At 54.8% G+C, this 15800-nt stretch overlaps 5 protein-coding genes across 5 annotated transcripts; 3 read left to right on the top strand and 2 right to left on the bottom strand.

Moving 5' to 3' along the window:
* Positions 1-376: 376 nt before the first annotated feature.
* Positions 377-1204, top strand: C8A04DRAFT_27735 (uncharacterized protein; the record flags this gene model as incomplete). The annotated part of the gene is made up of 3 exons (XM_062780393.1): positions 377-458; positions 524-625; positions 693-1204. The coding sequence occupies 3 exons, from the start codon at positions 377-379 to the stop codon at positions 1202-1204; spliced, it is 696 nt and encodes a 231-aa protein (XP_062637919.1).
* A 1652-nt stretch (positions 1205-2856) lies between these two features.
* On the bottom strand, positions 2857-4881 carry C8A04DRAFT_36543 (uncharacterized protein; the record flags this gene model as incomplete). Its single annotated transcript, XM_062783560.1, has 4 exons — positions 2857-3210; positions 3242-3556; positions 3603-4202; positions 4873-4881. 4 exons carry the CDS (start codon positions 4879-4881, stop codon positions 2857-2859), a joined length of 1278 nt encoding a protein of 425 aa, XP_062637918.1.
* A 195-nt stretch (positions 4882-5076) lies between these two features.
* On the top strand, positions 5077-8694 carry C8A04DRAFT_11366 (uncharacterized protein; the record flags this gene model as incomplete). The annotated part of the gene is made up of 10 exons (XM_062776942.1): positions 5077-5353; positions 5441-5790; positions 5839-5989; positions 6046-6197; positions 6252-6414; positions 6463-7143; positions 7221-7372; positions 7441-7933; positions 8099-8148; positions 8287-8694. 10 exons carry the CDS (start codon positions 5077-5079, stop codon positions 8692-8694), a joined length of 2877 nt encoding a protein of 958 aa, XP_062637917.1.
* A 510-nt stretch (positions 8695-9204) lies between these two features.
* Positions 9205-9585, top strand: C8A04DRAFT_11352 (uncharacterized protein; the record flags this gene model as incomplete). The annotated part of the gene is made up of 2 exons (XM_062776935.1): positions 9205-9364; positions 9440-9585. 2 exons carry the CDS (start codon positions 9205-9207, stop codon positions 9583-9585), a joined length of 306 nt encoding a protein of 101 aa, XP_062637916.1.
* Positions 9586-12570: 2985 nt separating this feature from the next.
* C8A04DRAFT_11461 (uncharacterized protein) lies at positions 12571-14575 on the bottom strand (the record flags this gene model as incomplete). Its single annotated transcript, XM_062776985.1, has 3 exons — positions 12571-13497; positions 13628-14365; positions 14459-14575. The coding sequence occupies 3 exons, from the start codon at positions 14573-14575 to the stop codon at positions 12571-12573; spliced, it is 1782 nt and encodes a 593-aa protein (XP_062637915.1).
* Between the last annotated feature and the right edge of the window lie 1225 nt (positions 14576-15800).

Here is a 15800-nt window from a genome sequence, read left to right as displayed (position 1 = left end):
CTAAGGTTAGCATGAGCTAGATCCGTCGTTCCTGCGTTCTAGAAAATGATCGACCGCAAGGGGGTCGCGCTTGCTGAACCTTATACCGGTGACTGCTTCCTCTGGATTCCCCGTGGCGGGTGAGAATATAAGGAAAGGTTCGCATGCCCATCGCTATAAGGTTTTCCTCCTCCTGTATAAATACGCTGCCCTCTCGCCGTCTTCATAGGCCCTATTCAGTATCCATCCATCAACCCAGTTCCAATCTCAGTCCTAATCGTCTGAGTTAGAGCTCCTCTCCCTCCCTTCGCTTCTCCCTCCCTTTGCCTCGCCCTCCACCGGCGCCCCCCCTCCCCCCTCCCTCCCCTCGCCCGCGCTTGTCCTGTCCACAATAGCCATGGCAGGACAAGCATCCACGTCGCGACCATCCCCTCCCGGTGCCTGCCCTCAGTGGCTCGAAGGCGACATCGCGTTTCTCAGTGAGTGGCGTTAGCATATCTTGGTCTAGCCCGCGTTGTCTTGACTAACCATGATACCTGTTCAGCCCAAAGCGAGAACATGAGCTCGAAGGACTTCGAAGAGCTCATCTCTCGGCAGGGGAATAAAGGGAATCGCGCAGGATACATTCCTTGGCGTGCTACCGGTCGTAAGTACTTCATGTCTGCCCCGGCACCAATTGCTGCTTGAGTAAAGTCCTAACTGATTGTGCTCAGACCCAGTGATCGTCCTTAAGCGGCTCTCGGAGGACTCAACCCACGTGTTGATCACCCCGGTCTCAGCATACAGCTGGGAGCGAAACGGTCGGAGGCCGCCCTGGTGCCAAAGACAGCATCAAAGCAAACGCCAGGTCGACTTCCGATCGTTCGTGGGGACTGAGCGGGCCGACGACACCCGCCCGTTTCTTCGTCTCCAACCGGGACAGACCATGCCCAAGAATAACTCCAGCTGGGTGTACATCCAGAGCGTCTGGGCGGTACCCATCACGGCTCTGTGCGTCTTCACAGGGTCGCGGACCGTGCTCACCGTGCATCCGGAGAGTCTGGAGGATCTTCGCCAGCACATGGCTGCTGAGTGTACCTCCTGGGACGACGGCCTCAGGAGGCTTGCCGCAGCCGCCCCTGCTCCTGCTCCCGCCCCTGTCCCCCATCGACGGCCGGGACCGAAGACGGATGGACCCTTGCAAAGCCGTCAAGAAGGCGGGCGAAAAGGGCGGCCTCTTGATTGAAGCCCGCCGCCGCCGCAATCTCCCATCTCGCCGCCTGGTTCGAACTTCCACCTACAGGCGGCGTGGCAACGATAGATCGACAACGAGAACGGCACGGCACTATGGGTCCTTCCGTCGGCTTCGGGGGTCAGGGCAAGCAGCGAGCAGCATGTGCTGGACGTGTGGTCTGGTTGTGAGATCGGGTGGCTGGTAGCTAGCTTAGAACGTCGCTTGGATGGGGATGGTTTCCTATGGGGAGTCTCGATATTAAAATTTGTCCAAGACAGTCTGGCAAGCAAGAACGTCTTGGGAGTTTGTACATGTAATTTTGGATAGAAGGGCAAGCTTGGTGGGCAGTTACTATTGGGTTTTAGATGGGCTATATTATCATGGGACTTTCGGTGTTTTGGGTTGGCGAAAATGCAAGACAATCGACAAGTTTTTCATCCCTTACTTACTACGGCGCTCAATCTTTAATTGAATCATAAGGGTCAAACTTAGAGATGACTCATTACTCGTTCTAACTTCTACCGGCGTCTCTAACAACCGACGGGGACGATAGAAGGATAATATGGCAGATATTGTAACAGTGTCAACCAAGACATCCGAGTGTATCAGCGGGTGCTAGGATTTCAACCTGCTCTGGGGCTCTGTCACCTAAGGTCCGAGCCTACCTAAATTATCTTCTAGAACACACACGAACATACATTCCCTACAACATGTAACAGGTACATATATGGTTCCGTTATACCATGACTACTGCAGCATATGCAGCCAATGAATCAGTCTCCGTACCTAGATAAACCACTACAACGAGCACCAAGCAGATTTCTTCTGAAATGAATGAGGAGCCAAGCCTCGGAAGAAAGCGTCATAAAGACACTTCGCCGTCTGCTGGGCTCGATGTATTAATTACGATACCTTCCTAGACCTTCATTTTTTCAAGGCATGAGACGACGGAGTTCGCATCCAGCATCTTGCGCCATCAAGGAATCGACAACATCGACCGACGTCGAAGGGCAAGAATCTAACACGGACGGCAAGAGTCTACACAAGCCCCTCAGTCCCTGGCCCTAAGACGTGGACAAAAATCAGTCCTTTTAGATGAAGATATGGATAACGATCGGCAGGTCAACCCCAAAGTTTAGCAGTTGGGCTCAATGTACACGGCAATTGCCTCGCAGCCCCACGCATTACCGGCCTTGATGAGCATCCAATTATGCCCAGTAGAGTCAGTTGAAGTCTTTCCATCTCTGCAGTGCAACTAGCGCGGACAGCCTCTACGTCGTCGAGGTCCTCACTGGCTACAGCGGCAGCGGAGCAGAACCAGTGCCTCGGGGCAGGTCACCTTTTCCTTTGACATCGAGGTTAACGGCGGTGGTAAAAACGGTGGCAAACAAGGGGTGCGGTGGGAGCGGTTCGAGTGGAGGAAGATCGGGAAGGGAATGGATGACAGCAAAGAAGGGCGGGCATGACTAGAGGATGTATTACGCCAAATTGGCCCCCAGCAAGATCGTGAAATGCATGGCCCGGAATTTGCCCTCTAGGGGATCTCTTCACTGCCCATGGCCTCGAACTGCTGCAGTTTACTCTGAAATCAGCAACGGAGAGAGTTGAAAGAGCCCCAAGGCAGCTAAGTAGGTACGTTTTGAAATCTGTGCCGGTGTCAGGCATCAGTCACTCCGCTGAGCTCCATCACCGATCGAATACTTGGTCAGGATATCCTCAACAGCCCGGATATTCTCTCGCCAAAAATCACCTTTCTCCTCCCCAGTCAAATCACTCGGCCTCCACTCCGGTTTCATGAAAAGGCCAAACCTGAACCACTCCAGAAACACCCGCGTCGCCTCGCTCTGGTTCCACCGTTCCCAATCCGGAATCGCACCCCAGAACGCCGCCCGGAGCTCGGACGCGCCCTCGTATTCCGCGCCGAAGCCGTTGTCGGCAGGTTTGCGAAACAGCATTTCGATGATGCGATGCTGCGAGGCGTAGGGCGCGCTGGACACAAAACTCCCAGTCGATGATAGCTCGGATGTCAGTAGTCATGTGCTCCGATACAATGACGTTGTGCGGGCCCATGTCTGCGTGGGTTGCTACGACGGGGATGTCTTCCACGATGCTGGGGATGGCGGTGTCGAGACGGGTGTTGAGAAAGGCCTCGGTGCGGTTGAGAAACTGGGCTTTGTATTCTTCGATCCCTTGTTGCTTTTTGAGGGCGTCGAGCGAGGACCTGATGTACGCTCCAAGATACTCGCGTACGGAACTGAAGGGGCCGCCCAGCCCGTGGTGCCGATCCGGTCCGATCTGAAGAGTGATTTTGCCGTCCTCGGCCTGAGAGGCATTCACCTCGCCGATGAGACAAGGCCTTGGAAGCTTGAGTTTCCAACATGCTTGGAATGCTCGGGCCATTTTTTTGCACAAAGACGAGCTTTTCCTTGTGCGACAACTGCGGGTAGACTGATGAGGCGATGACCCCTGGGATGAATTGCGTGATTTGCCTGCCCATCCCAGACATTTCTTGTCGCTCCATCTCACCGGGGATTGGATATACCGCCGGCACCAGCAAGATCTGAGGGCTAGCCGTCGTCGAGATCAGCCTTATTAGTGAGTCCATGGAGGCGACCCGGCCATGGTGGCACAGCTGAAGTATGTACGCGATGTCTGAGTGCTCTTGGACAGTGATTTTGTACGAGATGCTCAGCGCGCCGTCTGTGAACCGGGCTGATGAGGCCAAATGTTGGCCTGTTGCTGCGAGCACAGCATCTGCAAGTTCTCTATTCGAGAGCACGATGGGTTTTGGGGCAAGGATCTCCCTGTGTAGCCTGTTGAACGTGATGAGGTACCGATCGATAGGGACGGGGGGCCCATCCATGTCTTCTAACGCCGCGACCCAGGAGAAGGAGGTTGCCGTAGCTTCAGCTAGGGCATAGCTTACCCCTTTTCCCTCGGGTGACCCAATCGCGCCGGAAAACACAAATGCGAGAAGCGCGGAAACGCCTTCGTCTTGAGTAGCGAGTTTCTCAGGCATTGTTAGAGTCATGGGTGGAGTGGGGGAGCTTTCAGAATTTGGAATCAGGTTGACTTCAAGCGGTGACAAGTTGAACTGACAACTGACAGACGTCTTTTGAGATTCTGAGATGACCCTTGAGACGCTGTTGGATGGGATTCATCGGTCATATCCCTGTTAAATGTAAAATGGGACATGGTATGTACAAAGTGTGAATTAACACTTGGCAATTCATATACTACTGTGTCGTCTGTACATACACAGAGGTACTTTGTACAATAGGTATCGTTGTGCCCAACAGGAGGAAGGCACATACATGTGTGTATTGGGTCGTCCCTTTGTATCTTGGCGCACGTACCACTAATCGGCCCCACTCCCAGCTGTACATGGAGCGACCTCGCGTTTGGGCAATTTGTTCGTCCCCTTTGCCAAATCACCTTAAATTGCCATTCTGGAGTCTTTGACTTATGTCCGAATGATAATGCACCAACCGGTCGATCTCTGGCGTACTTTAGAGGATTATAATTGGCTCTAATCATCGCACAGTGAATTACAGTTCATGACTTAGGTACGTGCACATACCTAAAACGCGTTAAGTTCGAAATGCTGGACAAAACGAGTTCACGCTATATGAGCGCGCAACGCGATTATTTACCTAGGGAACGTAAGCTAAGAAAAGTACCAAGTTCATCTCGACAGCCGCGCTTTAGGTTTCAGCAAGGGAAGCGCTTCCGATATGGCGGACCCCAGCGGTCAATTGCCCAAGCCGGACCCGGGCCCATCAAAGGTAGTGGATTCTGTAGTTGAGCATCGCATCCTGGGGGCCATGAACGGCAATGTTAGCCAAGCGGCCAGCATGCAACCCAAACCCAGACCAGTTTTTACTATGAAACGGACTGGGCACACGACACTTCCTCTGGACACCCCATTGCATAGTCCATCTACAAGCAAACCCCCCACTCCGGCGACCTCCCGTGGTCCATATACGGAGCCATCCCCAGTCAGAATCGTCAGCGATATCTTGCCTCCCAAGATTCCCTCCACTCCCACCGTGCCCTTTTCCGCTACCCCTTCGAAAACGTATCCTGCGACCGATAGCGTCCGCAAGACGAAGTATGCAACCGACGAGCAGAGGCGTGAGGCTACTAGCCGTGCCTTGAAAGGTATCAAGTTCAACAGTATCCCCTACCCGGTGAAACGAAACGAGATCATGAGGAAGTCAAAACTAATTAGGGTTACAATGTGCACAGAACGATGGGCCTCCGGGCGCATGGATCATGTACACAAGAAGCGTATCGAAACTATGCGTCGTAGGAAAGAAGAGGAGGCAAAACTGGCTAACTCGGGCGTCAACAAAGCCTCTAGCTTTAAAGAGACCCCTGTTTACCCACCGAAGTACCCATTGCCCCAACCCAATGGCCCTGGTGCAAGCCAGGTTGGGGAACCAACGGCTCAGGAGCAGCGCCAATCTTTGAGCGCGTCAGATTCTAGCTTTTCGGACTCGGAGTCAGAGTCATCGGATGGATCAGATTATGGCCCACTTGACACTGAGAACATGGATTTTGAACCGCCCGCGCCGACTCCCGAAACTCTGTCTGGTGTTCTTGGCAAGGGCGAAAGTGCAAGGGGCGGAGGCGACGAGGAGAAGCATGCTGGCAACAATGGCGTCGGAAGTCAGGGGGCTCCCTCGGCCACACCCACTGATATACAAGCACGTGAGCATGTTAGCGCAGATCCGGGAGAGATGGGAATGGAAGAGAAGATGGTCCCTCTAGGCCATTCGTACTCGAAATGGAAAGGTTGGTTCCAACTATTCCCCTAGGATCACTCGCGCTTTGGGGACTTACACATCTAGATGTCAATGGGGTTCTACAAGGAACTTACGGTGCCCTTCTTCCCGAGGGATATCAATTCTCGGCAGAGATTCCTGGCCACCCGTGGATATGCCCGCTTAGAACGTGCCGCAGGGCTTTTCCAGCGCTTATTAAACTTGGTGGACACTTTAATGTAAGTCATCTCACTAAAAAAGCGCAGTTAATACTACAAGCTCACATGATGCAGCGTGCGCATAGAGGTGTCCGATTTCACGACAATGAAGATGGGACATTTTCGGTACGGGACCCGCCACGTGAGTCGGGGGGTCCTATAGTCGCTTCCAAGGGGCCAGCCGATCCCTTGGATCCCCCACCCGTAGCGGCCTCATTTCCCATCGCGCCCCAGTATCGTAAGGGGCTGCCGGATGGGCACGACAACAGCGGATCCAGTCTGCCAGCGAATACCGTGGATGTCGATACACCCATATCTACAGATGTCCCTGCCGTGGAGCAGGGGCCAGCTTCAGAAGGCGATCCTTCAGCCCTCTGGGGATATCTTGAACCGTTTCTTGTCAAACACAAGGGGCCCAACATTCCGACTATAGGGTGGGTCAGGCAACTGCTACCGTTACCACGAGTCCGCGACTTGGATTGGAACACGGCATGGCTATCCAACCACCCGTACAACGACACCCATCCCAGGGACATCTCGGCGCTGATCGTACAAGTGACTGGGGAGGCTGCGCCGCAGCCGTGCGAGCGATGCAGTACCAGTCAGGGCCCCTTCCGGTCTTGCGTCATGATTTCCTCTCGGGCGGACAACGCCGCTCGCAGCGCCATCATTTCCTGCGGGAACTGCTTTTACCATTTTCGTCAATCTAAATGCTCACATAGGTTCTGGGGGGCGACACGTAGACCCTTGCCCCAAGACGGTGGCCCCGCGGATGTGGACATGATGGACGTGGACAGTGCAGAGGCGCTGGCTGAGCTTGAAGACGATGAGAAGGAGGAAGCGTCAGGAGGAAGCGCTGCTTCGAGTGAAGCTCCCTCAGGTTTGGGGTCGACCACGCCTATGACAGGTAACATCCCAACGGGACTGTACGAGGCAGAGCCTGGGAGGCCGTATACTAAATGGCCAGGTGAGGGCTACGAGGAACCCACCCCTCTCCCCCCCCCCCACCGAAAAACGCTCTGGACGCTAACTGATATGGTCCAGATGAACATGGGAATCTCATAACCGCCTATGGATGCCTGCTTCCTGCGGGATATCAGTTTGACACAACGTATCCCAACATGAAATGGGTGTGCCCTGTGCGCGACTGCCGGATGACGCACTCCCAACTCCGGTTTTTGGGCTTCCATTTTGAGGTACGGAGGCTACTTCTTAGATTTGGATTTGGTGTCCCCTGTTCATCAACTGACAGCATTGTTTCTAGCGGACCCATTGGGGTGCCTTGTTCAACGACAACCGCGATGGGACGCTCACTGTCAAAGGCACCTACGGCGGGGACAGGGCCTCCGCCCTTGGAAATGGGGGCAAGATCCTGATCCAAGCTCCTCCCATCGTGGTTTCAAATGATATATTGACCTCTCAAACCCCTCTCGTTCAACCGCGGCTGCGCCAACATCTTGCGGCGGCAACCCAGTTCGACGTCAGACGTGGTCGGTCTAGAGATTTTCGAGCTAAGGACACAACAGCAGAGCTGTGGGCCTACGTTAAGGAACACGTCGCCTCGACGACAGAAATCCCCGGGAACAGCGTGGTGAAGCACCTTCTCAAGCTCCCGAAACAACGAGATGTCCCATATAACACCCACCACCGGGCCAAGAGATTCGAGGAGAGTCAACCCCGAGACGTCGCTGCCATGTTAATCCAGATCACTGGGGACGAAGCCGAGCCCGGAGAGACTTGCAAAAGGTGTCTGATGGGTAAAGGGCCATTTAAGGGGTGCATATATATGGCGGCAGCAGCCCACGACGAAGCGAGGAAACGCTATCCCTGCTGTGCGAATTGTTTGTATGGGGGCCACAAGTTGCACTGTACCGTAGTGGAAGGGTACGTGCCCCCGTATGTGCCACCAAGCCGAGCTTTAGCGAACGCCGCTAGGCGTGGACGACGTGAAGGCCGGTCAATCGGCGGCACGGTGGCATCCCCAGCGCCCCTTGCGCCAGGAACGTTTCAACACCCCAACGACAACTTGGACATGCACACAAGGATGGAGGACTGGGAGGTTGCACCTGGCCGCATCATGGGAACAACCACTGCCGGGTCAGAAGGTAAGTCCCCAGCTGTCTTTACTCTCCCAATTATCCTACCTTGGCGTTCGCTCCCCGCTACCTCCATCATTTTACCCAGCCGATCTAACCTCAAACACGAAACAGCAATCGCATACTCCAAGCTTTTCCTCTCCGCCACATCTAGTTCTGCTATTCCTGTCGACGATGGCATAGCCTTCCGTGTCAACACCATCGTAAAAGGGCAAGCTCTCGCTTTGGATGCCGAGCTTGACACTACGCGGCTGTGCGCTGTGGCCTCCGGCAAGGTCAAGGCGAAGATAGGCGAAGAGCCAGAATTTGCTGTTGGGCCGCACGGGTTGTTCAAGGTCAAAGCTGGTACAAACTGCACGGCTCGGAACGAGTGGGAATTAGATGCTGTGGTGTTTATATTTCATGTACAAAGTCTGCCCTGATGGCACATAGATCCAGCGTCGGGTGCGTCGCAGGCGGGGGCACCCATCGTTAGGCCTCAGTAACTTTTGTAATGACTTCCCCGAGTTTACTTCGGTTTCCTTTCCACCTGGCACCCGCGAGTTTAAGCCTTGGAATGAGTGAGTGTCCGATCCCCCTTATCGATCCATCCAACTCTAAAAGCGACCTCGGGTTATATATTCCGGCCGTTACTCAATTTGCTGCCTTCTGTGATTTCCCCCGCCATTATTGTCCGCATGAAGGTTACGAAACCCGCAGGCCGGCGTTGGCGGAGAAACAACTCGATTCCGGGGGTTCCTAACATGACATCACCATAACCAGTAGATCGATGACGCTTCAATGCGCATTGTGTACTATAAACTATAGGATAGACTTCTGCGTCCCCCGTGCGCCTCTTTGTTTATTAGTTTATTACTATCAAAAAACAATAACTAACCTAGCTTTTATCTTAAGTTGTCTTGCCTTCCAAGATCTCGCGAATACCAGGTATCATGAATCCCTCCACGAGAACCAACCCCCAGAACTCCCACGCCGGGCCTCAGACAACCAGTGGCAAAGCTTCAGCCACGCAGACGCCCGCCAATGCCCACCTTGGGAAAGATAAGCCCGCGTTGTTCGACGAGCACGGCAAGGTCGGGAAACAGTTCACTCGTTAGTGCTCAACACATACTTGACCCGCTCATTTTTGGCCGTTTTACTGAAGTTTGAGGATTGACAATCGAATAGCTGAGGGCGCCTTAGGCGGAGCTGCGCAAAAAGTCGGCGGGCCTCTGGATAAGGAGGGTATAATTGGCAGGCAGTTCACTCCTGAAGGGGGGATTGGAGGTACGGTGCAGAATATGATGGGTGGGACGAGTAAGAAGTCTAATTAGTGATCACATCAAGAGGAATGGGTCGAGAATGCATCTGTAGGAACAATTTATAGTGTATTATAATGTATGATACTGTCTCGGATGCGGGATGCATGAACGATCCACGAGTGTAACCTCGATGCAGGTAATGAGGTGCGTCGAAGCAGGTGGGGCCGAGGTTGATGCAATGTTGAGAGCGCCTGCAATGCCAAGGCGAAGAGGCTCCGAGTGCTGGCAGCTGGTGCTCACTCATTTGCCAGCTGAACCTCCGCACAACCGGCTTCGACTTCCCACTTTTCGAGCGCTTTTCCTCGACTCGGCCCACCGCCTCCTTACAACGATCATCAGCCCATCGATTTCCCACATACCCGATTATCTACCTCACTAGGTAAACGCGCACTGCCTTACAATCGCAAATCGCAAATCGCGAACTGTAATCGCAATTGCCAGTAATACCCGATTCCCAATCCGGGGCAATTCCTCCGCCAAGCATCGCCAGTCCCGCATCGCGCCGCCCGCCATGTCGGCCGAAGTCGCGCCCGAGGCCGCGACGACGCCGTCCAAAGAACGGCACTCTTTGACACTCGACCAACGGCGTGCGTTGCGGCGCTGGGCAGGCTCGCAACCCGTGCGACCGAGCCACAAGGCATGCATCGACTGGTTCCATGCCGAGTATAACCAGACCATCTCCCAATCGACCGTGTCGCACTCGTTGTCGCCCAAATACGCCCGCCTTGATGGCGATACTCAGCTCTCCGGCTCGCGCCTGCGCTTCGGCAATTGGCCCGACGTCGAGAAGCTTGTCCTGCTTTGGCACCAGCAAATGGTCAATAGCGGCCGCCACCCATCCAACGAGGAGTTAGCCGAAAAGGCCAAGAACATCTTCACCCAACTACCGCGCTACAAGGACGAGAGCGCCCCCGAGTTTTCTCCTGGCTGGATTCACCGCTTCAAGAAGCGCTACGGCTTGTTGATCCGCCGCCAGCGCCGTCACGGCTCCGTACAAAATGCTGCCGACGATGTCCCCTACCTCGTCGACGCCGTCCCGCGCTTCATGAACATCACTCCGGACGTATCCCCCGCCGCCATCCGCGATGCTGTCCAGCGGGTTGTCGGCGTTGAAGCTTCCCTCGCCATCTGCGCCCGAGTGCGCGACGAGATTGTCCGCCGCATCGACAACCCCCAAGGTTCAGCCACCCCGCAACACCCACACCAACAACCACCTCACTCTCCCAGCCAACTCGGCACCAATGGATCGACCGCCCAACCTCCAAACGGCGATACCACCATCTATGCCGACGAGGACCCCGAAGTTGTCCTGCAAAATGCACTGCGCGCCCTGCAACAAGAAGAGGCCGACGCCGAGGCACAGGCCGCCGCCGAACGCGCCGCGCGTGACCGTCCGGACCACGGCCTACCTTCTCTCGGAAGCCTCGCTGGCCAGGCCTACGCGCATCAAGCCGCCGCCGCCGCCGCTGCTGTCAACGCGATCTCTACGCCCGTCAGTGCCGCGCGCGCCAGCGTCGGACCCCCACCTAGTAGCGGCAGTGCCGCGGGTGGGCAGGGAGCAGCTGGCCCGCGCTTTGTTCCACCCACACCGCAGGGCGCGGGAGGTTCGTCAGCGGGTGGGAGCACGGGGCCAGGCGGGGAGGACCTCACATTGACGCCGATACCAAGCGGCGGGCCAGTCTCGATTACGGACCGGCCGGTGCGTTGCCCGTTCTGTGTAAACCAGCGCATGTTGAGGACTATCAAGGAGGCGGTCGAGCACTTGTCAACGCATGTTATCGTCTGAGAGGGCCGCGTTTGACGTCCCGTCCCTAGCAAGCTGATATGGCTTAGGCTTATTGAATAAATTGGTGACAACATCTGAGCTGGTTGGGCGCCAATTCGTAACAGGAGGGGGGTAATTTTCGGAAGAAAGGCTTATGGGCTTTTCGAAGTAATGTGTCATGTACTGTTTTCTTCGACCTTTATATTCTCGTCGTTTTATGGTTTTGGCGCTTTGGCGCTCTGGCTGGGCGGAATGGGTGGCGAACGGGTTGGGCGGCAAGAGGCCGGCCTGCTTGACAGTTCCGGGTGTGCCTGTTTGCTTGTTTCTGGTTGTAGGGGCTGGTCTGGTCGTCTCTTACATCCGCAAACCTAGACAAAACGGCGTGGTTCCTGATGTCTTGGATGGGTTGACTCTTCGACTGCGTATACTATTTCATGTCCCTAGCTAGGTTAGGGCAAGGTATGCTCAACAAGAAAGCATGGTATTTGTTGGTTGTATGTATCTGTAATAAGATAAAGCATGCAGAAAATATCCGATATGCGGGATTGACATTGCGTTTATGAGCCATGATTGTTTACATGAATAACTTGACCAACGGATTACTATTCCCTTCTTTCTCTTCACCAGTCAATAAAGCCGAAAAGATCAACAAACACCTTTCCTCAATTTAAGTCGGACGAATTATTTAAACTCAGCAGGGCGCTCGACATCTGCCCCATTCAGCCCAGTTTTGATCATTCCAGTCCGCCAAATTAGCCCACACTCGCATTCAGATACACATTCCAACTATCCCCTCTATCTCGCGATCAAGTCATCCACCCATCATCCATCAGCCATTTCCACCGCATTCATTCCTAACTTAATTCGCCGTTATGCGTTTCTTCCGCCCGGCTCACAGGCCATAATCTCTTGTCAACATAACCCCCCACGAATCATAACAAAATATATCGGTCGCCCGATCCCAATGAGGAAGACCGGATGAAAAAAAGAAGCCCAGCTAGAAACCACCAAAAGACAAAGTCGGGTATACTTTGACAACAACAAAAAAATGGCACACCAGGGTACTTCACAAACCACAAAAACGAGAAGCACGAAGGGTTAAAGAAAGAACCCCGGAAACAAAACCCACCAGTCCGCAGATTTCACTGATACGCATCCATAGCCCGCCCCGTTCGAATAAATCCTCCCATGCCAACTCCCTCGCCCCGCCTGAACTCCTCATGCGACTCCCATTATTCCACATACAACAGCAGCTTCTCGTTCCTTTGCAGCGCCAGATCTAAATCGTTATTGCTCATCAACGGCGGCTTATCCCCTGTCGCTTCGTCCTTGTAGCTAAGCTGGGGCTCTTCGCCTGGAGGGATCTTGAGCCGGTCAACGACTTTGTCGTAGAGGGTCTCGAACGACACGTCTGCCGGTACTTTGATCGCGATAATATCACCGTTGAAGCTCAGTTTAACCTTCATCGTCGAGCCCAATGTCTGGATTCCAGGCGAGAGAGAGCTCTGCGAGGGCTGGGAGAGAGAGGAGACTTGGCGGGACATGGCTGGTTGCTGCTGCGGCTGTTGCTGCGGTTGCTGCTGGTTGTGGCCAGGCTGGCGTCCGGTCGGAAGGCCGCCGTAGCCTGGTTGAGAGGATTGGCGGGAGGTACCCTCACCGGGTGAGTCAGGTCGGGGTCCAGCTGACAGACGGTACTCATCCTCGAGCGCAGTTGGGTCAATTTCATAATCGCCCTCCCTCGGGGCAAAAAACTGCTTGACTAGGTTGCACCGGGCGATATATGGAGGTTGCGCAAGAAGGTTCTTGACGTACCCGTCAAGGTTGTGCCGACGTCCCTCTGTGATGGCGTCGGTCACGTAATTAACGGGGCCGGGCATGTAGGGAAGTGTCCGTTGATTCATCCCAGAGGTCCCGGCTTCGTCTGGAAATTCAGTCAGGAGAGCGATTTGGAAGTCGTAGAAGTCTTCGTAGTATCGTGCCAGTTCCCATGTCCGGCCATCCTCGAGCTCAGCCTCGATAACGAACCAGTACTTGTCCTCGGCGAAACAATACCTGGGAATCCGAGCGGAGACGGGCGCAAGCAGTTGTGAACCTGGCGAGTTAGACGGCTGATCTTGCGGGACCGGGGTTTGTACATTGTACGCTTGCTGTTGAGTTTGCTGTTGCTGTTGCTGCTGCTGCTGCTGTTGTTGCTGCTGCTGCTGCTGCTGCTGCTGCTGTTGCTGTTGGATAAATTTGTCAGACAACGTCCCGCAGACGTGACAGGGAAACATATAGAGAAACACCTACCGCGTTGGCACCCGGCCCCAAGCTAGCACGCCCGTTGGATTGCTGGATGCTCATGCGTTCCATTCCCTGCTCCATGGACTGCGGTTGGGCGCCAGTCTCAAATTTTCCCAGGGTGATGCTGGAGTTCTTGTAGTCCGCGGCCATTTTTTTCCACTCCTCCACCTTCGGTATGCCCGCTTTCCGCACCGCTTCATGGGGGTTCGCGACGGGTGTGTTAGACGCCATATCGCGGATTTCGATGAAGGAAACGGGAATAAGACCGGGACCCCCGAGCCTCCCAATAGGCTTTGCTACAAACCACTCGGGGTTGGATTGCGCAATCACAATGATGGCTTCGCCCGCTTTAGCATCCAGCTCGTCGCCCCGTTCCGCATGGAAATCGTAAATGACGACGCCGTAGACCATAGCTCCCGACCTGCCGCCTGACTTCGAGTTCCGATGTCCAGCAGATACAGGCGGGGATGTGGTTGGCGCTTCGCCATAACCCGAATCATGGTCGGGGTGTTTCGCGGACAGCGAGCTATCAGGCTGAGACTGGCCGCTGTCGCGCTCGTTGCGCCCCAGTGCTTGGAAGTAGCTTACGGGGACCAGACCCCGGGCGAGAGGCAGAGCGGGGTTACACGCCTCGTACCAATCTGTATCATTTTCGCGCCCAATGACATGGAAAAAGTCGCCTTTAGAAAAACTGAGTTCTCTCTCCTTGTCTTGCGCCGTGTAATCGTGAAGGGCACGAATAACCTATGTGGTCCCAATGCGGTCAGCTACTGTATTCGCTTGAGCGCGAAGCAAGGCTTTCGGGTTGAGTATCGCTCCATGATGGATGTGACGTACCTTTTTGGGGGGAACAATCGCAACATCGGTTTTCTGCGGGATACTGATATGCTGCTTGCCCTTCTCCTCACTTTTTATCGACCTCCTTCCTATCCGTAAGGCCTTGAAAACACGCATGGTTGTTAGCGGGCGAACCAAGTCTTGAGCCATGGGGAGATATCTCTCGTCGTTTACGGCGAATGCCCTTGCGCTTAATCATAACAAATATGATGAACTGAAAGAGACGGGTGACGAGGAGCAAAGCGCGCAGCAGCGTGCGTCGCGCGATTGATGAGGGCGCCGTGGAGGGGGCGATCGGGTTGGGCAGGCCGCAACGGCAGCGCAGCTGGCGCTGCCCGGACCCTCTCGGCGGCCCAGTGAGGACTTCGCAAATTTGGAAAGGGAGGGATATTTGTTGGCGGCACCAGCAGCCAGCCGGAATGACGTACCTTCATGATGCAGGATGCGGGCCCTCAGGCAGCGTTGGCTGTGGACTCGAGAAAAAATGGCAGCGCAGAATGAACACACGAGAGGGGCCGGTGGTGGGCTGTTCGCTTCGGCCGATACTTTGCTGCGTCACACCAAACTACCGGGTGGTCTCTGAATCAGTGTGACTTGTCGAGCCGCCCAGGTCTCAGGTTTGCCGAGAATCGCGGCAGCGTCAAGTGTTCTTTCTCTTCAGGCGACTTTTTTCGTTGAAGAACGTTGGTACGATGAGAGTGCGATGTGGTGGTATCGTCTTGGAAATTTCTGGCTTCGCTTTTCGACGGCTCCGTGGGCGCTTATGATGCGTGGGCCAATTCGAAGGAGGTAATGGTGGGAGCTTCGTTGGGGCTGTGCGTGGTTGGTTTTGTTTCTCTGTGGCCCTGCAGTGCACTTCTTCCCCGCTCCAAGTGTTGTTTGCCTTTGTTGCAGGCGTGTCCAAATTCGATTCTCAACGCTCAGCGGGCTATGTCTTTGTCTTCACCGGGCGGCGCAACGTGAATACCTGAAGACGAGTCGTCGTCGGTTTGTTGTCGCAAAGGAAGGAGAAAGTTGATCACCAGAGCCCGACGGCGGGTTTGCGCAGAACCTGAATGTGGGCGGCGGGGAAGAGGCAACCGGGGGCAGGCCCGAGCGACCAAGTATTTCTTAAAGGGGGATGGAATGGAACGAGCGGCGGGCCTGGGACAAGGCCAGGGTCAGGGGTGCCTGTGAAGCATGAGTCCAGGAGGGTCAAGACTCTTACGTGGGGCAGGGTTAACACACGCTGCCGGGTTGGGTGCGGGTTAAATTCAGCGACTGTCCAACAAGGGTGTTGCTCTCAGGTCGGAGGCAGGCGACTGGGCATTTGGGCACATTGTCGTGACCATCAAGGTCTGTT

Source organism: Dichotomopilus funicola (genome assembly GCF_033296635.1).
Source record: "Dichotomopilus funicola strain CBS 141.50 unplaced genomic scaffold C8A04scaffold_23, whole genome shotgun sequence".
Lineage (NCBI taxonomy): Eukaryota > Fungi > Ascomycota > Sordariomycetes > Sordariales > Chaetomiaceae > Dichotomopilus > Dichotomopilus funicola.
The sequence above is the reverse complement of the archived record's forward strand: the minus strand, read 5'-3'. Positions and strand labels throughout refer to the sequence as shown.